The following is a 22,328-nucleotide window of genomic DNA, read 5'->3' on the forward strand; positions in this document are numbered from 1 at the left end:
AATATTCTTCTTTTTAACTGATCTTTACTAGGGAAAGCCTCTTTTCTTTTGAATACTCTGGTATTATATTCGTACACTGATTATGACCACACCAATGAGCGCGGTCTCATGTGAGACTGAAGAGAGTGCTATATGTGCCTTTAAGCTTGGATGACCAACAAGGTGGTGTGATATACCTGGCAGGATAGCATTAAGCGCTCTTAGGCCACTCTACAATGGGGGTCATTCCACTCTGGTAAGCCTCTGCACCTCACATTGGCGGTGTGCTGTGTTTACCATCTTGGATCCAAAGGCTTTCTGTGATCTACTGTATGCCTTCTACTCTTTTGGAGGATAACCCATCTGTACATTTGTCTTCATTGGGATATTTCTATGTTTCTACTGATGTGATTGTCATAGCACTTATATGAATACTTTGATTTGGGTAGACTGTGCTTATAATTTTTAGTTTTTTTATGTACTGTATAGAACTTTTTGCTGCATTCTATTTATTTATTTGCAATATTTTATATTGACATGTAGTTTTGTCATAGTTACATTTAGTGGCTAATACCATCTTACTGCACATTTTCACTTGATTTGCCTATTGGGTGGATTTAATATCACTCCTTTGGGTTTAGTTTGTTTTTGTTTTAATGCTGCACTTTTTTTGTTCTTATTTACACAGCTTGTATTTTTCAAAATACATGCAAAAATACATGATGTATTAATAGATATAGAGCTACCTTCTTTTAATTTTATCATCTGTTTGGAGTTCAGCTTACTCATATCAGAATAATTGAAAAGTATTGAGTAAATGAATAAATATATTACTCTTTACCTTGGAAGACTCTTGTTGCCCAGCGAGCCTGAATCTCAGAGACTGGCATTATAGCACCAATTGGTTGGATGTAACCAATGAAAGCCATTGTTGGCTTTTCCAGGTGTGCAGGAAAAATCATTTTATACAGAGGCACTTCGTTATGTTCAACCTTTATAACAGATTCATCAATGAAAGGGAATGAAAAATCATATCCCGTGGCAAAAATGACCACATCAATGTCTTTTTCTACGGTCCCATCTTCAAAAAAGGCATCTGTCTCGGTGAAGCGCGTCACATTCGTTTTCATCAGCACTTTGCCAGAGATAATGCGATTAGGTAAATCATCACTAATTGTTGGATGCTGACCAAGAAATCTGCATATCCAAACAGATACAAATGTTATTAAAAAGCTTTTGCATGAAACATTTTCTGATACTGTTTAAGGAGAACTTGACCTATGTGTGATTTTCTTATAGTTCCTGAAAAACCCACTGAAATTCATTTTGTGGGTGACCCCGTCAGCCCCTCCTCTTAAACAGAAACAGATGTGGTAAAATATTGCGTCAACCCAAATTGTAAACTCAGCCAACACAACAACAAGACTGATTGTGAGTAAATATGTGGGTATAAAAGTGTAGCGCTAAGAAAGATGTGAGGTGTTAAAACCTGACAAACAAGTATTTATACCATTTATAGGAAAAATAAATAAAGTGAAAAAAATGTATCTCAGCCATAAACAACACACCATGTGAATATTGCACAATTAGGGAGTATAGCAGACCTCATGTGATAATGAGTCGCAAGAAGTCGCAAACACTCATAATTATCAATCAAGGTGTGAGGTGAAGTAAGTCATTATTACGATTACAATATCAATATATATTCAAATCAAAATATAACAAAATATAGACATCAACTATATCATGTGCAAATATACAAATGAATAACACAAAAATATTTTTTTACAATCGGACATCAGCAATATCAAGCGTGAATGTTAAAAAATCCAAACAATGCGATAACCTGAGAAGTCACACAGTCCTGTATATGTAAACACAAAAAAACATATGGACACAGCAGATATAATGCTAATACCAATATTAATTGGCACTACAAATATAATAGTCCATACATTAAACCGTAATATGTGAAGAGAAAAACACTGCTGATACAGATGTTTAACAGTCTCTGAGGTACATGCAGTGACCGATGTATAGATACACGCAGGAGTGCCTCCACCTTCCAGAAATGGGGGAGAGAAAAAGATACTCTAATGCTGCGTACACACGACCGGACTTTGAGGGACTAGGTCCGGCGGTCTTTCCGACGGACTTTCCGAATGAACGGACTTGGCCATACACAATCGCACCAATGTCAGACGGATTTGAATGTGATGACGTACGACTGGACTAGAATAAGGAAGTTCATAGCCAGTAGCCAATAGCTGCCCTAGTGTCGGTTTTTGTCCATCGGACTAGCATACACACAAACAGATTTCTCGGTCCGGCGGAGTTCAGGTGGAAAAATTTAAAACATGTTCTATTTCTAATGTCCGCCGGATTTTTGTCAAGCAAAGGTCCGATGGAGCCCACACAAAATCGAATTGTCCGACGGACTCGTTCTTTGCTGTCAAAAAGTCCGGTTGTGTGTACGTGGCATTACCCAAAGTAGTGGACCCAACTCACCATACGGCCGTGGATCAATAAAGCATAAAGCTGGCAATGTAGGGTAAGGTTTCATTGATAAACTATTCGATCTCCTCCTCTCAAGACCGGCCCAAACTCAGAGAAGGCAATGGAAGTGAGTATCAAATCTAGGAAGGTTCCAAGCACGATACTCCAAAGTATATCCACTCCAGATGGTGGTATTGGTGCAGGATTCAAAAATACCCCAGTTGAAGTCTTTGTGGAAAAAACGCGTAGGATAAATACACTGGCTTCAGTCACCCCAAACTGCGCTTTTTACTGTTCAATTGAACTGTTTTTTATTTATTGAATGTCCACTTGTTTATATTTTTGATTTTAAATAAATTGCATCATCCTGATTTATACTATGTGCAGGCTTTTTTTCTCCTCTTTAATCCTGTACCAATACCACCATCCGGAGTGGAGTATCGTGCTTGGAACCGTCCTTGATTTGATATTCACTTCCATTGCCTTCTCAGAGTATGGGCTGGTCTTGAGAGGAGGAGATTGAATGGTTTATCCCTGAAATCTGACCTTATATTGCCGGCTTTATGCTTTATCGATCCACCGCCGTATGGTGAGTTGGGTCCACTACTTGGGTAAGAGTACCTTTTTCTCTCCCCCATTTCTGGAAGGTGGAGGCACTCCTAGGTGTATCTACACATCAGTCACTGCATGTACCTCAGAGACTGTTAAACATCTGTAGCAGTAGTGTTTTTCTATTCACATATTATGGTTTAATGTATGGACTATTATATTTGTAGTGCCAATTAATATTGGTATTAGCATTAATACCTGCTGATGTCCGATTGTAAAAAAATATTTTTGTGTTATTCATTTGTATATTTACACATGATATAGTTGATGTCTATATTTTGTTATATTTTGATTTAAATATATACATGATATTGTGATCTTATCACTTACTTCATCTCACACCTTGATTGATAATTATGAGTGTTTGCGACTTCTTGCGACTAGACTTGTGCACAATGGAAAATTTTGTTTAGTTTCGGTTCGTTGTCATTCGTAAAATACATCATTTCGTTCTGTTATATTCGTTATGTTACATTAATACGTTTTCGGATAATACGTTATTATTCGTAGAGTGTCGAATTCATTCGTTCGTATTCGTTGAAATTCGATATTTATGTATGCATAGACATTCGTGATAATGATTCGTAGTTTGGAAAGTCGTTTGTTTATTGAATCTTTTAACACACACAATGACAACGTCTCTTCTCCTCGCCTCAAACACAATACAACACCCTTCTAACTCAGTTCTCAGGAATGCACTTTGCCAGTAATCCAATGAATTGCACAAGCCTACTTGCGACTCATTATCGCATGAGGTCTTATATACTCCCTAATTGTACAATATTCACATGGTGTGTTTAGGGTTGAGATACATTTTTTCGCTTTATTTATTTTTCCTATAAATGGTATAAATACTTGTTTGTCAGGTTTTACCCCTGTTTGGGTATTCTGACACATGCTGCCACTGACTGTCAGGCCGCGTACACACGCGGGGACTGTTCGCTCAACTTTGTCCGCTGAACAGTGTTTCGGCGGACAGTCCGCTCGTGTGTGGGCTTTCAGCGGACAGTTTCAGCGGACAGTCTGCTGAACAAAGTTTTTCGGAAATTCCGAAAAACTGTCCGCTGAAACTTTGTTTCAGCGAACAGTCCCCTCGTGTGTAGGCTTGTTCGTCAAACTAAGTTCCGCGCATGCTCAGAAAGGATTTACACACCGAAGTTTGCATTGCAGTGTATAGGACGTCGTATTTTTCGTCCCGTCGTACGTGCCGTTCACGTCATCGCGCACGGTTTCAGCGGACTGTTCGTTCGTCGTGTGTGGGCAAGTCCGTCCATGCTAATTTTGAGCGGACTGTCCGCTGAAACTGTTTGACGGACAAAGTTGAGCGAACAGTCCCCGCGTGTGTACGCGGCCTCAGAATGCAATAGCCCAGCAGTAGAATTTGCCCATCGGTGCTATATAGCGTAAATGGAGCAGTCTGTTAAATCTTTTTTGTTACGCCTGCAGGCTGAATTAAAAAAAATCTTTCTGAGATCTTATTATGTGGTATTAAATTATACTGTATGCTCTGAAGAAAGAAAAGAAGACCTCATTACCTGTGTTTAGGTTTTAGACCAAAGTTGTCATGGTCAACTCTGGAATTGACTTTGTTCTCCAGGTATTTATTGATCAAACTTGGAAAAGCATTTTGCAAAATGGCGTAGAAGCGACTGAACAGAACGATGTCCAATGGATAGCCATTGTCACAAACACGATTCAGCAACCATGCCCCTCTTCTGGTGCTGAGGAATACCTAAAAACAGTGGAGGTCTTGCTCAAATCTTAATAAAATTTGATTAAACTTTTAAAACAAGGATTTTTAAAAGGAACGGGGGATAGAATTTCTGACACATGTATCGGAAAATATCACCTTAAGTCAGCTGTGAAAGTAACACCACTACTTACAGTAAATGAGAAGGACGCATACTATTTATAGAGGGACACTTGAAAAATGCAGAAAATTCATGTAATGTATCTTTAGATGGCTTAGTAGTAAGCAACAAGGTGGTTTATGGAGAACCAGAGACTCACCTGACCAGCCTAACACAATTTCTTACAAATAGACTGTAAAACACCCACTTTAATGTGGACATGAACTCAAAAAGTGAAGATATGCTATGTATAAGGAGTATCGAAATGTTAAATTGTGCTTAAAGCAGAAGTTCACTGAGAAACGGAAGTTCCATTCTTTGTAATCCTCCCTACTTCCCTCCTCTGTAAATAATGACAATTTTTTTTTTTTGGAAGGGGGTGGTGATGTGTGAGGGTGGCTCGTCCTTCACACAGGGCCTCTCTCCCTTCGATATGCACACTCACTCCTGCCATGAGCCTGAGTGAACCTTTTTGCACACATGACTTTAAAGGAGTTGTAAAGGCAAAAGCTTTTATATCTTAATGCATTCTATTCATTAAGATGAAAAAACTTTTGTGTGTAGCAGGGCATCAAGCACCCCCTAATACTTACCCTGAGCCCGTTCTCTCTCTAGTGATGTCCACAATTCGCTCAGTGTCTGAGACTCTTCTCCTGATTGGCTAGTGCACAGACACAGAGCCATTGGCTCCCACGGCATGTCAATCAAAGTCAATTAGCCAATCAATCAGGGGAGAGAGGGGGTGGGACCGGGTCGGGGCTCCATGTCTGAACGGATACACGGAGCTCTTAATTGGCTCGGGTGCACCCATAGCAAGCTGCTGGCCTATGGGGGCACTCGTCTGGAGGGAGGGGCCAGGAGTAGCGAAGAGGGACCTGAGAAGAGAAGGATCCACGCTGCTCTGTGCTAATTCACTGCAACAGAGCAGGTAAGTATAACATGTTTATTATTTTTTTTAAAGCGAGAATTTACGATCTCTTTTACTCCTCTCACACCTGCGGCTAGGTCCCCAAGGTCCCCATCATGCAAATTCAGTCCGATTAACTGGGACACTGACCTTTAGGGAGCAAAACAGCGAACCCCCTCACCCTTGTTGTTACTGTACTTCCACTGTCTGGCTGTTAAATCATTCTCTTGTGCTGATTACCCTTAGCAACTGTGTGTACTCTTCTTCACCCCATGTGCTTAAAACAGGTCCTGTTCTTTGCTATATGCCATGTACCACCATGCACCCCTTTGCAATAACTTAGGACCAGGCACTGAACAGATAACAATCTTTACTGGGCACCCTCAACATGTCAGTCCATTAGTACATCAACAGCCTCTTCCTCTCAGTGTTTAGATATGGGGAGCCCAATAGCAGGGGCACACACCTTGCACAAGGATACTGAGGAGCTGAATCCGGCACAGTTTCTAAAAACGTAGTACAAAAAGGGAAAGTCTATAATCAAAGTCAAACGTAGAATAAGGTCAGGGCAGGCAACAAAGGATCAGAGTCAATAAACAAAGCAAAGATCAGGAAATGTAATCACACGGCAGGCAACAGGTACACACTGTGGACAGCTCTAAAACAACTGAGAACTCTCTCTATCTGGAACCTTTCAGCTTTATAGAGATCAAACAAGAAATGATCTCAGGAAGTGTGGTGGAAGTGATAGAATTGCTGTCTATAAGAGAATGCACTTCAGTACTACCATTTTGATATGAGGATGCCATCAGACACGTGCTAAGGGCCTCACCATCCTCACACGGGGGGCCACAGGACACAGACCACCGACAAGAGTGCCAGGGACTGACATGCTGTGAGTGCGAGGACCCCTACGGTTGGTGCAGGTGGGTTGCGGATCTGCCTTTTGCTCTTCCACCCATGCTGCCACGGCACCCAGCCCCTGAGCAGAGCCTGCCCCCTATTTATTAACAGCAGTGTGTGTTAACCACGTCCCACCTGGGCTGCCTCGTATACTTATCCAGCATAGCAGAAACAACTGTAATACAACAGCAGAAATACATTTAATGGTACACCGTAAGCACCTGCTTACAAACAGGTACATCGTTTTGGCAGGCACCAGCTCTCCACTTCCATGGGCATTGCCTGAGTGATTCCATGGGAAGTTACACCTCCCTCCCGGCAACCTCTTGGGCCACGTCACAGGTCCCAAGAGGCTGTGGGACCATTCACGTGGTGCAGAGTGGCTTGCACAGATGCACTGGGGGGCTGCTTGTGAGGCCGCAAGGAGTCATAGCTGGCTTCCCACACTTAACATGGTAGCGCTGGGGACCTGAAGACTGGCAAAGAACCGACCCAGGTGAGGACAGCATTGGATCCCTGAACAGGAGTGTCATATTATTAAAAAGCAGCTACAGTATTTTTAGCTGCTGACTATTAATTTTCTGAAACCTGACTGAAGAACCTCTTTAAGCAGTACACTAAAACATTTACGATTTGTCAGGAACTCCTCCTAAAAAATAGCAATGCACTTCCTTTGATTGTACCTAGGCGCTTTTCTACCTACAGCCTCATAACTGAATATATGCTGTGTGAAATCTAAGGCTCAGCTAGATCTGAATGGATTTTTTGACCAGACTCGAGTCCGTCGGAAAGATTTGAAACATGTTTTAAATCTAAAGTCTATATGCTTTTTAGACAGCAAAGGTCCGATGAAGCCCACACACGATCAAAATTGTCCGGCGGATTAATTCCGGTGGACCTTTGCTGTCGAAAAGGCAGGTCGTATGTACACGGCATTAGATGCGTCTTGCTACACTGCAGTTTCACATAATTGTTAGAGAGCTGAAAAGAACAGGAGGAGCCATAAGTCACAGTCATAGATCAGGGTGCAGAGAGTACTAGGGAGGCCGGAAGATGTACAAGATGTCACCATCACGTACGCATCTTCACGCCACTCTCGCTGACAAATTATAGGGAGAACCCAAAGATGCCCAGTCAGAACACAGGAAACCACGGAAAACAATACATACGCGCATAAGGTACATACACACACAATATAATCCAGGTGTCTCACCAGCTCTAGAGTCTCTGTTAGGTGGGACACCTGCGTTATGATTAAGGAGTTGAGCTGGACCTACCCCTTCATGGGAAGAAACTTGCTGTACAATGAAAGTAAGGTATACCTGAAAACCCAGAACTGAAGTTTGAATTTCCCTCTCCCCGTTTTCCTGATGAAGCTGAATATATTAAATGTGCTGAGAAAGGAGACATCTGTGGAAATTTGAGAAAGGAAACTATGGAACCCCTGGACTAATTGACACTTGTATACAAACATTTGGTTCCTGTGTGCTATGGTGGAGGGAATGAGATGATTAATATAGACATTGCATTCTCCGGCTGCTGTACCCTAGCTAATTGAAAAAAGTGCATATTGGCCTTCATGGGCGTCCGCAGAACATTTTCCAAGTAGGGGCATCATTTTAAGGCTGCTCATGCTCCGCCCCATTTCGATAATCTCATGAAAATCTTTCCACTGGTAATACATATGTGTTATATAACAGATAATTCATCTTCACTTTGTATTGGAAGTTACTCTGGTGGCTGTGTTCCATACCCATATAGCCTAGAGAATGTACATCTTTTTACATTGCAATACATCTGTTGTGGCCATATTTTGATCTCATACTGTCACTGTATAGGCTGTTTTCATAAAGATAAAAATATGGCAACAACAGATGTATTGCAATGTAAAAAGATGTACATTCTCTAGGCTCTACGGGCATGGTACGCAGCCACCTGAGTAACCTTGCGGACGCCCATGCTTTCAAAAACCAGCCCTGGAAAAAATTTCATACCAGCCTCACAGCATTATTATACCAGCCCAACAGCATAACGTAATTATTTTCTTGTTCATGAAAGGGAAAACCATACATTTTACCAGTTAATTGTGGTAAGTGATCAATCATCAAGGGGGACCCCAGGAACTCAGAACGTGGGGAGGGGGGGCACCTTCTGCAGAAAGAATACTCGAAGGTAAGGGGGGTGGGTTACTAATACAAGGAGAAAACCCTTTATATCAGTGCCCCTTACATTATCGTATTCACTCCCCCCTTACATCAGTGACCCCCCCCCCCCCAACTGGCCTGGCGGTGCTTTCACCGACCTCCTCTCAGGTGCACTGTGCAGGGCTCAGTCAGTCGGCTCCAGCTTGATGGCTCTGGTTTTTTCCTATAGTCTCCTGTCCACAGTCCACACAAGTCTGACTTCTCCCATGACCCCCATCCTGGCGGTGCTCCCACTCTTGACTCCTCTCCAGACTCCCTACAGGAGATGGTCAGAGACTGCAAACTTGATGCAAGAGCTCAATGCAGCCTCACCAGTGCCCATCAAATGCAGCCTCACTGCGCCCACCAATGCAGCCTCACTGTGTCCATCAAATGCAGCCTCACTGTGTCAATCAAATGCAGCCTCACCGTGTCCATCAAATGCAGCTTTACTGTGTCCATCAAATGCAGCCTCACTGTGTCCATCAAACCATCAAATGCAGCTTTACTGTGCCGTAAATGCAGCCTCACTGTGTCCATCATTGCAGATCCTCCTGTGCCCAATGACCCAGTCTGCAGTCCCTGTCTGTGGGAAGGTGTGTTGTTGATGCTTGGTACGGTACCTTGCATGCCAGCAGAATATCCATGATGGCCAGCAGCAGGCAGGGTCTGTTCTCGTTTTGGATGGGGACGGTGCTCCTTCCAGAGGATCTGTCTGCTGTGAGATGGAGTGGTCCCTGGCCACCTGGACCTTCAGCTGTCCTCATTTTGCAGCCCCAGTCAGCCTGTCCTCTGGTCCTGGGGAAGTGGAGAGCACTGGGTGGGAGTTGGAGAGAAGGGGGAGCAAAGAGTACTGGCGGGGTTGGAGAACACATGGGTGGGGGCAAAGAGCGAGGGGGGGTGGAGATCACAGGGGTGGGGAGCGGAGAGCGCTGGGGGGGGGGACTTGAGAGCACTGGGGGGACCAATAAGAACAGGGGTAGAGAGCGTGGTAGGCTGAGAGCACTGGGGGGGCTAAGAGTGTGGGGTGGTGAAGAGCACTGGAGGGGGGGCAGAAAAACAGGGGTGGAGAGCACGGGGGCTGGAGAGTACTGGGGGGGGTACAAAGAGCAGGGGAGAGTTGAAATCAATAGGGGAGGAGCTTGAGAGCACCAGTGGGGGCCAGAAAGAACAGGGGTGGAAAGCACAGGGGACTGGAGAGCACTATGGGGGGTGGAGAGCACTGGTAGGGTTGAAGAGCACATGGGGGGGGCAAAATGCAGGGGGAGTGGAGAGTGCTGGGGAGAGCCAAAAAGAACAGGGGTGGAGAGCACGGAGGGTAGAGAGCACTGGGGGGGGGGCTGGAGAACACCAGGGGAGCAGAAAGAACAGGGGTGGGGAGAATGGGGGGCTGGAGAGCACTGGGGTGGGGGCTGGAGAGTGATGGGGAGAGCTGAAGAGCACTAGGGGGAGAAAGAACAGGAGGGAGAGCACTGGGGGGAGTGGAGAGCACTGGGCGGAGAGCACTGGGGGGAGTGGAGAGCACTGGGGGGGGAAAGAACAGGGGGGAAAGCACTGGGGAGGAGAACAGGGGGAGAGCACAGAGGGGAGAGGACTGGGGGGAGTGGAGAGCACTGTGGGGGGGGAATGGGGGGGAGCACTGGGCGGAGTGGAGAGCACTGGGGGGAACGGGGGGGAGAGTACGGGGGGGGGCAGGGGGGAGAGCACTGGGGGGGACAGGGGGGAGAGCACTGGGATGGTGGCTAGAGAAGGATGGGGAGAGCTGAAGAACAGGGGAGGAGAACTGTGGGGGGGGCAGGAGAGTGTGGTGGAGGAGAGCACTGGGGGGGACAAGGGGGAGAGCACTGTGGGGGGAGCACTGGGGGGTGAACGGGGGGAGTGGAGAGCACTGGGATGGTGGCTAGAGAAGGATGGGGAGAGCAGGGGGGGGCAGCAAGAACAGGGGAGGAGAGAACTGTGGGGGGGGGGGCAGGAGAGTGTGGTGGTGGAGGAGAGCACTGGGGGGGGGCAGGAGAGTGTGGTGTGGAGGAGAGCACTGGGGGGGGGGGGCAGGAGAGTGTGGTGGTGGAGGAGAGCACCGGGGGGGGGGGGGGGGGGCAGGAGAGTGTGGTGGTGGAGGAGACCACCGAAAGGGCAGGAGAGTGTGGTGGTGGAGGAGAGCACTGGAGGGGGGGCAGGAGAGTGTGGTGGTGGAGGAGAGCACTGGGGGGGGGCAGGAGAGTGTGGTGGTGGAGGAGAGCACTGGGGGGGGGGGCAGGAGAGTGTGGTGGTGGAGGAGAGCACTGGGGGGGCAGGAGAATGTGTTGGTGGAGGAGAGCACTGGGGGGGGAAGGAGAGTGTGGTGGTGGAGGCGAGCACGGGGGGGGGGGCAGGAGAGTGTGGTGGAGGAGGGGTAGGGGGTAGGGAGCACACGGTGAACTGTGGACAGTAAAATAAATTGGATAGGAGAATTGGCAGGGGGGGGGTAGGGAGCACAAGGTGAACTGTGGACAGTAAAATAAATTGGATAGGAGAATTGGCAGGGGGGCCCCCTGCAGCCCCCCCCCACCCCGGATCCTCCTATCCAGGCACTGTGGCACACATGGCGGGCTGTACCTGCAGCATCTCCTCCTATGGATAAAAGCGCTGGCTGGCTGTGTACGGCGGCCGCCGTGTAACATGGCCACGCCCCCCCAGACCGGCTCGTGTGATAGGCGGAACGTTGATTCGCTCTACTATCACACAAGCAGGTCTGGGGGGGCGGGGCCATGTTACAGAGCGGCCGCCGAACACAGAGGCAGCCCGCTCTGTGATCCAGAGGAGAGAGCGGAGGATGCAGCCGCCGGCAGACTCAGTAAAAAAAATGCAGCATGCCGGCGGCTGCAACACCTTGGGGATTCCAGCGGGGGGCACTTGACCCCCCCTTGCCCCCTGCTGCGGACGCCCATGTTGGCCTTCTTTAACCGTAAAGTGGTCAAAGAGGTCTGGTGAGTTATTTAGTATTTGCTGGAGGAATATTGAGGGTGGAAGAATATTGAAGCACTAAGAAGTATTTTGGAAAAAATGATTTGTCAGCATCACTATATGGACTTTTCATATATTTTATATATATATATATATATTTTTTATATTTGATTGGATATATGCATGGAATTATATTTCTTCTTGATGGTTATGTGAATTTATGACATTATATATTGAATTTATATTGTATTTTATTATACACATATAACGCCCCCTATTGAGGTTTATCACATGGTAGTGATTGTATATCACATTGGGTTGGCAGCTTTATAACACATATAGTGGTGCAGGGTTTATCACAGCTTTTTTTTTTTTACTGACCTAAGATACAGTCCATTAATTGTAATGAGCCTATGCACACAGGCACATAAACAAGTGGTGTGCATTCTCCAGTAGAAAAAAAAAAAAAAAAAGTAGATGCTCAAACAGGAGTATCTTGTGCAAGAGGCCTTAAAAAGATTCAACCCATCCTAAGAAGAATCAGAATACATACCTGTTTAGCTACAGCGCTGAGTTCCACTACCAGATCAACTGCAGTGTTTCCAATACCAATCACTATTACCCTTTTGTTTTTGAAAGGTTCGGCAGTTTTGTAGTCACGGCTATGAAAGTACTGACCTTTGAAGTTTTCAATGCCTATAAACAGCATAGATGTATTGTTTTATTGTTTAACCAAAACTCATTCCTGTTTAAATAAGTATACATCCTTGTTTTATCAAAGTAATGCTGTTTATTGGAACATTAGGTACTTTAGAAGTTAATTACATTACAAACTGGGTTTTACAATCTACCAATACTGATAGGACAGGCAATCTCTAATAAGCCTCCTGTAGTCTATAGTGGCCAATAACATAAAACAAATATGGACTTATAACAAATGTAAAATACAGAGTTAAACATTTTGAGTTCTGATTTGTGAAAGTTACATTTAAATGTAAATATTTATCACAATACTGAAATTTCAAGCTGAATATAGATGTATGCAAAACAGAAGCCATGCAAGAAAATAAAATGTATAAGAAGTTATAAAAAAAATAAAAATAAAATAAAATTAATGACAAGCCCAATAAAACTCCAAGTGATATTGTTGCTTTATTCCAACCCTTCAGTAAAAAAGGCCTTACACATTTTAAAGTGGATCTTCACCCACCCCTCATATTTTTTTTTCACACCATCTTACTGGGTTGCAACCTCTTCATAGTTCAGATACTGACCACCCAGCAGAACCAGCACTGTCCTGCTAAAAAAGCCCACCGAAAACCATGCAGAATGTTTAGTTCATTTTCGCTGAATGGGAAGTTTGCGAGCGTGGAGTGAGTTCGCTGCCAGATATGTGATCTGATGAACGAAGCTGGATGTCAGAAGGAGGATGTGCCTGGAGCTGGGAGCACCATATTAACGAGGAGACCAGTGATGTTTCAATATGTGCATTAAGCCTATTTTGACCACCTTAACTGGAATCAGAATTATCTGGTAATCCTTACAGAACGTGGTGGAGTGTTCTTTACTAGAGGTGTTTTCAAGATGTTTTTTTACATCCTACCCCTGGGTGATGTTTCCACTTTTATGCTCCCACAATTCATGAAAAGCCCAATAAAATATTTTAAAGGAGATCTTAACCCTCCCCCCATGTTTTTTTTTTTTTTTTTTTTTTTTTTTTTTACACCTGCTTACTGGGTTGCAGCCTCTTCATAGTTCAGACTCACCCACCCAGCAGAACCAGCATTGTCCTGCTGAGATCCTCTTATTTGGCCATCTTGTGTTGCCATGTTCTTTGTGACCTCATCAGGAGGCTTCTGACTTTTCCAGATTCAGCTAGCTGGCCACCAGAGAACCACCTCCTTTATGAAGTAAACACTATGCCTCCTGAGATATGTGACTTGCATATCCCAAGAGGCACAGGAAGCACAGTGCATCTCATTTGTCTAGTCGAGTGATGTGCAGAGAGGGTGAGGCAAAAACAAAAATAGAAAATGATCTTTGTGTAATGGAGTGAAGGAGGAGTGAAAAAGGAATTTTCTTTTGGGATCTGCTTTAATAAACCTCATTATAAAGGGGTCCATGCAATAATAGCTTCATATTCATATTTAATCTCCTAGATCAGAAGTTCTTAACCCTCCTTGAGGAATATAGAAATAACATGATGAGGATATAGGACTAGTTGACTAGTAGGACTAAATATTCATCCAACTAATAATCTAACCATTTGATTATTAACTATTACTTTTTTCATCAATAGAGATCAAGAGAGCAAGGCCTCTAACCAATCATCAATGAGATCTTTAAATTTGGAAGTTTTCCCAATTACCAGTTGTGCCAGTTGATATTTTAGCTTGGTCAGAGTAACATTGCTCACTCTGTATGTTGATGGTTCAGATCCATTCTGTGGCATTCTAGTGTCTTGTTTATGTAGCTTAGTAAATAAAGTGAAGCTGTTTTTATTTTGAATATCCTGTTCTGCAGGCAAATTAATAAAAAAAAAAAACATGTACTTATTTTCACATGATTAGATAATAAAAGTGAACATAGCTTGACTTTATTCATCAAATGAAATAAGGGAGAAAAGTGACTGCACAGAAAAGGATAGGCAAATCTTTCACAGTTTAATGAAATCCTCCTGTCAATGGCTATACCTTATCTTTTTTGAAAATGTCATACCTGGAAAAGAATGAAGAGGTAATTTTGGATGTGTGTGGTGACCTATGCACACAAGAATGGCATCAAAGACATGCTTCTCCTGTTTTCCTTCTGACTCTGTGACAACATCCCACTGGCCAGTGGTGAGAAAATCTGGATGCTTTTGAATGCTGCAAACAGCCGTCTTCATGTAAGATAGAACAAGACAGAGGTCATTTGACTAGATCTGTTGATGTCCATGGCAACAGAGCCAAACAGGACAAGCTAGCCATCAATAGGTCATTGATCACTGATATATTTTTTCCCAACGAGGCAAACATAAAATATTTTAGTATAGGCTAGCATTGTCCTAAGCTCTTTCTGTGGAGTTCAAAACACCTCCCATCTATCTTATGGAGAGGAGGAAAGGGGAAGCATTCTTTAGTCTATAACAACTTACTGTACTAGAGTGACAATCCTGCTCCTAAATAAATACTGCACAGTAAGAGAGTGTTGCCACTCTAATGCCACGGACACATGATCTGACTATCTGGCGGACTTAGTCCGGCGGACCAGAGTCCGCCAGACAATTCGATCGGGTGTGGGCTCCAGTGGACTTTTTCTTCTCAAAAGTCCAGCAGACCTAGAAATAAGACTTGCTTCAAAATGGTCCATCGGACACGGCTTTTAGCGGACAATCCGTTTGTGTGCTAGTCCGGCAGACTAAAACCGACGCTAGGGCAGGTATTGGCTACTGGCTATGAACTTCTTTATTCTACGTCATCACGTTCGAATCCACCGGACTTTTGGAGTGATCGTGTGTGGCCAAGTCTGTTCGCTTGAAAGACATCAGCTGCAAAGTCCGGCGGACAATCTGCCGACCTAAGTCCGCCGGATAGTCCGATCATGTGTATGCGCCATTAGACAGGATCACTTGAAATGATGAAAAAAGCCTTCAAAAAATGAATGCAGCTACTACATCTAAGGACTAGTAAGCTACAATATATTCCATTTTTGTTTTGGGTTTAGACACATTTAGTTGTCTTAAACCATAGAACTTGTGAATTAATATGAACAATGAACACAAATAAGGCATTCCAAATAAAAAATGCTTCCCATTCAAAACATTACCCAGGAATTCTGTTTAATGAGAATCCATCTAGGCTTTAAGTTTTCTTAATCTTAAAAAATCTACCTTACAATAAATAAAAATGGTTCACATTAAAACAGAATCCCTGTACTCCAGGAGTCCTCTTAAAAACCCCCATATAGGCTTTAAAAAAGTTTAATTATGGAGATTTCAGAATAAATACATGTCATAGGCATCACTACAGAAACTGCAGCGTGGAATGCAACATACCCAGACTTTAATTCATTAGGTAGCACTGCAATGTACTTTGTTACAACGTTACAATATTTTATCAATAAAATTGAAGGGTCATTTTAAATTTCAAAGCTTGAAAATAGCATATGTATGTACATGCACGCACACATACTTATACAGTACAAGGCCTGTACCGAAAGTAATGCAAAATAAATGTGCTTATTAACGTCCATAGTTCGATCAAATATCACATGTTGGTAGCATAACTCTATATCTTCTGCTCTTCTTCTTTATCAGTACAGGTAAAAAAATGGATTCCCAGCAGAAGCATCGTGCTGTCATTAAGTTCTTGATGAAAGAGGGATGCAGGTATGAAGTAGAGGTGCAGGTTGTCTAACATCTATGGAAGATTACAGAATGTTTATGCAGATTACACCATTGACAAGAGCTATGTGCACACATGGATGGAGACATTTAATCACTTCAGCCCCGGACCAATTAAAAGCCTAAGGACCAGAGGTCTTTTTACAATTTCGCACTGCACTGCTTTAACTGGTAATTGCGCGGTCATGCAATGTTGTACCAAAACGAAATTTGCGTCCTTTTCTTCCCACAAATAGAGCTTTCTTTTGGTGGTATTTGATTGCCTCTGCGATTTTTATTTTTTGCGATATAAATGGAAAAAGACCGAAATTTTTGAGAAAAAAAAGATATTTTCTACTTTTTGTTATAAGAAAAATCGAATAAACTCAATTTTAGTCATACATTTAGGGCAAAATGTATTCAGCCACATGTCTTTAGTAAAAAAAATGTCAATAAGTGTATATTTTTTGGTTTGCGCAAAAGTTATAGCGTCTACAAACTACAGTACATTTTCTGGAATTTACACAGCTTTTAATTTATGACTGCCTATCTCATTTCTTGAGGTGCTAAAATGGCAGGGCAGTACAACCCCCCCCCCAAATGACCCCATTTTGGAAAGTAGACACCCCAAGGAAATTGCTGAGAGGCATGTTGAGCCCATTGAATATTTAATTTTTTTGTCCCAAGTGATTGAATAATGACAAAAAAAAAAAAAAAAGTTTACAAAAAGTGGTCACTAAATTATATATTGCTCACACATGCCATAGTTATATGTGGAATTGCACCCCAAAATATATTCTGCTGCTTCTCCTGAGTACGGGGATACCACATATGTGGGACTTTTTGGGAGTCTAGCTGCGTACGGCACCCCGAAATCCAGTCACTGCCTTCAGGATTTCTAAGGGTGCAAATTTTTGATTTCACTCCTCACTACCTATCACAGTTTCGAAGGCCATAAAATGCCAAAATAACACAAAACCCCCCCAAATTACCCCATTTTGGAAAGTAGACACCCCAAGCTATTTACTGAGAGGCATGTTGAGTCCATGAAATATTTTATATTTTGCCACAAGTTGCAGGAATATTAATTTTTTATTTTTTTTGCACAAAGTTGTCATTAATTATATATTGCTCACACATGCTATGGGCATAAGTCAAATTACACCCCAAAATAAATTCTGCTGCTTCTCCCGAGTACGGGGATACCACATATGGGGGACTTTTTGGGAGCCTAGCCACGTACGGAACCCCGAAAACCAAGCACTGCCTTCCGGATTTAAATATAAAACGCTACCAAAAAAAACTGTTAGCGATCTCAGGGATCAGGCCTGACTCTGCGATCGCTGTAGTTATGTGTTTAGTGTTTTGTAAGTGACAGTGATCGATCGATACTGCACTTGGGTGGGCTGGGCGGAGGGGCAAAACGCAGGTGCTAGCAGGTATCTGGGCTGATCCCGCTAACAATGCGTTTTTTTGGAATCCTAAACTGCTGGGGACGCTAGTATAGATCTGATCAGATCAGATATTTATCTGTTCAGATTCTATACCACTACGGGAGGTGTATGCTTTGCGCGTGGGTGTTAGCGGTACTGGCACTAACCTAGCGCTGCCTGGGGCGACGCAGACCCTGACCCTAAAACCTAATTGATATCACCCGCCGGGTGATCAGGGGGTTAAACCTTTATTGGGTAATAAATGGTGGGTGCCCTGATGCTATAAAAAGCAAACTAACTAACCAGAGTCACCCGTAACACTTATACGGTGATCACTGGTGAAAGGGTTAACTAGGGGCAATCAGGGGGTTCAAATTTTTATTAGGTAGTATATGGGGGTCCCTGGCGCTATATAAAAACCTGACGGGGAACCTAAATAACTAACTGGCTAACCAGCGTCACCAGTGACACTTATATGGTGATTGCTGGTGAAAGGGTTAACTAGGGGCAATCAGGGGGTTAAAACCATTATTCGGTAGTATATCGGGGTACCTAGCGCTATAAAAACCTGGCGGTGAACCTAAAAAAATAACTAGCTACCTAGCGACATCAGTGACACTAATGCAGCGATCAGAAAAATGATCGCTTAGTGACACTGGCAAAAGGGGGTGAAAGGGTTAACTAGGGGCAATCAGGGGGTTAAAATCATTATTGAGTAGTATATCGGGGTACCTAGCGCTATAAAAACCTGGCGGTGAACCTAAAAAAATAACTAGCTACCTAGCGACACTAGCGACACTAATGCAGCGATCAGAAAAATTATCACTTAGTGACACTGGCAAAAGGGGGTGAAAGGGTTAATTAGGGGCAATCAGGGGGTTAAAATCATTATTGGGTAGTATATCGGGGTACCTAGCGCTATAAAAGCCTGGCGGTGAACCTAAAAAAATAACTAGCTACTTAGCGGCACCAGAGACACTAATGCAGCGATCAGGAAAATTATCGCTTAGTGACACTGGCAAAAGGGGGTGAAAGGGTTAACTAGGGGCAATCAGGGGGTTAAAACCATTATTGGGTAGTATATCGGGGTACCTAGCGCTATAAAAACCTGGCGGTGAACCTAAAAAAAATTACTAGCTACCTAGCGACACTAGCGACACTAATGCAGCGATCAGAAAAATGATCGCTTAGTGACATTGGCAAAAGGGGGTGAAAGGGTTAACTCTAGGGGCAATCAGGGGGTTAAACATTTAGGGGGCTACCCTGGACCTAACACTAACTGCCCTGACAGTTTTTACTTTTACAACTGACACTGAATGCCTGTACATGCCATTGTGATGATGTACAATGGCATGCGGCGGTCCTTAACCACTTAAGGACCGCCGTATTGCCATTGTACGTCATGGCAATGGCACAGGCAGGCACAAGCACGTACATGTACGTGCCTGCCTTCCAGCAGGTGAGGGGTCCGATCGGACCCCCTCCCGCTGGATACGGTGGTCCGGTTCGCTTCAGGAGAGATCCGAGATGAGGGGATGGCCGTTGGTTTCTGGCCACCCCCTCTGGATCGCTCCTGGCCAATGAGAAGCTTCCTCCCACTGTGTATTGTATACACAGGAAGGAGGAAGTGATGTCATTCTCCTCGGGGCCGTCTTTTTGACCGGACTACGAGGAGAAGACTAAAAGTAAGTGCACCAAAACACTACTCTAACACATAGGTACACAACCCCCCCCCCCTGATCCCCCCTGATCGCCGCATGCCATTGTACGTCATCATTTTTCTGATCGCTGCATTAGTGTCGCTAGTGTCGCTAGGTAGCTAGTTATTTTTTTAGGTTCACCGCCAGGTTTTTATAGCGCTAGGTACCCCAATATACTACCCAATAATGGTTTTAACCCCCTGATTGCCCCTAGTTAACCCTTTCGCACCCTTTTGCCAGTGTCACTAAGCGATCATTTTTCTGATCGCTGCATTAGTGTCGCTAGGTAGCTAGTTTTTTTTTAGGTTCAACGCCAGGTTTTTATAGCGCTAGGTACCCCGATATACTACCCAATAATGGTTTTAACCCCCTGATTGCCCCTAGTTAACCCTTTCACCAGCGATCACAGTATAAGTGTCACTGGTGACGCTGGTTAGCCAGTTAGTTATTTAGGTTCCCCGTCAGGTTTTTATATAGCGCCAGGGACCCCCATATACTACCTAATAAAAATTTGAACCCCCTGATTGCCCCTAGTTAACCCTTTCACCACTGATCACCGTATAAGTGTTACGCGTGACTCTGGTTAGTTTGCTTTTTATAGCATCAGGGCACCCACCATTTATTACCCAATAAAGGTTTAACCCCCTGATCACCCGGCGGGTGATATCAATTAGGTTTTAGGGTCAGGGTCTGCGTCACCCCAGGCAGCGCTAGGTTAGTGCCAGTACCGCTAACACCCACACGCAAAGCATAAACCTCCCGTAGTGGTATAGAATCTGAACAGATCAATATCTGATATACTAGTGTCCCCAGCAGTTTAGGGTTCCAAAAAAACGCATTGTTAGCAGGATCAGCCCAGATACCTGCTAGCACCTGCGTTTTGCCCCTCTGCCCAGCCCACCCAAGTGCAGTATCGATCGATCACTGTCACTTACAAAACACTAAACACATAACTGCAGCGATCGCAGAGTCAGGCCTGATCCCTGCGATCGCTAACAGTTTTTTTGGTAGCATTTTATATTTAAATCCGGAAGGCAGTGCTTGGTTTTCGGGGGCCCGTACGTGGCTAGGCTCCCAAAAAGTCCCCCACATGTGGTATCCCCGTACGTGGGAGAAGCAGCAGAATTTATTTTGGGGTGTAATTTGACTTATGCCCATAGCATGTGTGAGCAATATATCATTTAGTGACAACTTTGTGCAAATAAAAAAAAAGAAATTGTAAAATTCCTGCAACTTGTGGCAAAATATAAAATATTTCATGGACTCAACATGCCTCTCAGTAAATAGCTTGGAGTGTCTACTATCCAAAATGGGGTCATTTGGGGGGGGGGTTTGTGTTATTTTGGCATTTTATGGCCTTCGAAACTGTGATAGGTAGTGAGGAGTGAAATCAAAAATTTGCACCCTTAGAAATCCTGAAGGCAGTGATTGGTTTTCGGGGTGCCGTACGCAGCTAGACTCCCAAAAAGTCCCACATATGTGGTATCCCCGTACTCAGGAGAAGCAGCAGAATATATTTTGGGGTGCAATTCCACATATAACTATGGCATGTGTGAGCAATATATCATTTAGTGACAACTTTTTGTAAACTTTTTTTTTTTGTTTCATTATTCAATCACTTGGGACAAAAAAAAAAAAATTCAATGGGCTCAACATGCCTCTCCACAACTTCCTTGGGGTGTCTATTTTCCAAAATGGGGTCATTTGGGGGGGGGTTTGTACTGCCCTGCCATTTTAGCACATCAAGAAATGAGATAGGCAGTCGTAAATTAAAAGCTGTGTAAATTCCAGAAAATGTACTCTAGTTTGTAGACGCTATAACTTTTATGCAAACCAATAAATATACGCTTATTGACATTTTTTTTACTAAAGACATGTGGCTGAATAAATTTTGCCCTAAATGTTTGACTAAAATTGAGTTTATTCGATTTTTCTTATAACAAAAAGTAGAAAATATCATTTTTTTCTCAAAAATGTCGGTCTTTTTCATTTATATCGCAAAAAATAAAAATCGCAGAGGCAATCAAATACCATCAAAAGAAAGCTCTATTTGTGGGAAGAAAAGGACGCAAATTTCGTTTGGGTACAACATTGCATGACCGCGCAATTACCAGTTAAAGCAGTGCAGTGCGGAATTGTAAAAAGACATCTGGTCCTTAGGCTGTTTATTGGTCCGGGGCTGAAGTGGTTAAGTGGTTAAAGAAGGAGAAACCAGCTCTGAAGAAAAACCATGCAGTGGGAGATACTTGACTGCGACCACTATCACGAATCCTCCTTCGTCAAGAACTCAGTGAGAACACATTTCTTCAGCTTGGAATCCATTTTTTATCTGAAATGTTACCTCTCCAACATGTGAAATTTGAACAACCTATGGAAGGTAGTAAAAAAGTTATGCCCTTTTTTACATTCCTTTCGGTACAGCCCTCAAATAAATAAATAAATACATATACAGTGCGTGTATATATTTATATATAAAAAAAACACACACAAATATATATATATATATAAATAAATAAAACACACAATATATACATATATTACAGTAATGTGGTGATGGGACAGTGTGCTAGGATACGATTGGGTTTACATCACATTATCCACATTGATCGTTGTAATAATTACCTTGAATTGGATGTATTTCTGCAGTTGAAAATGCTCGCCATACTGCCGGAAATACTGCAACACCTTGGAATTGTGCATGTAATTGGGGTAGTCCTCTGGTATTGGATAATCACTGTAACACATCATCTCCTTAGAAGTATTGATGATAACAGAATTATAAATACTGGCTCTGCCATCTTCAGGAACTTCCTGCAATAACCAGCATTAAGCATCAATCCAGATTTATAGACTGCAATTAGTTAGGCTAACAAAGACAAAATGGTTCACAATACGTTGTATCAGTGACTTTCTATGCTATTGTGTACTTTTGTGATTTTCTCTTTATTTATTAAGAGCATAT

At 43.4% G+C, this 22,328-nt stretch overlaps 1 protein-coding gene across 2 annotated transcripts in view; it reads right to left on the reverse strand.

Annotated features, from left to right (window-relative positions):
* Positions 1-22,328, reverse strand: part of LOC143928261 (flavin-containing monooxygenase 5-like) — an 84,885-nt gene that overhangs the window by 9,119 nt on the left and 53,438 nt on the right. For both annotated transcript variants that reach the window (XM_077453025.1, XM_077453024.1), the window contains exons 3-7: positions 21,989-22,177; positions 14,589-14,751; positions 12,424-12,566; positions 4,620-4,816; positions 821-1,176 (exon numbers count right to left, since the gene is read on the reverse strand). In XM_077453025.1, coding sequence (XP_077309151.1) covers positions 821-1,176; positions 4,620-4,816; positions 12,424-12,566; positions 14,589-14,751; positions 21,989-22,177 — 1,048 coding nt within the window. The remainder of the gene's footprint in view (positions 1-820; positions 1,177-4,619; positions 4,817-12,423; positions 12,567-14,588; positions 14,752-21,988; positions 22,178-22,328) is intronic.

This window comes from Lithobates pipiens, unplaced genomic scaffold, assembly GCF_037356315.1.
Source record: "Lithobates pipiens isolate NorthernLeopardFrog02 unplaced genomic scaffold, aLitPip1_a1.2 Scaffold_23, whole genome shotgun sequence".
Lineage (NCBI taxonomy): Eukaryota > Metazoa > Chordata > Amphibia > Anura > Ranidae > Lithobates > Lithobates pipiens.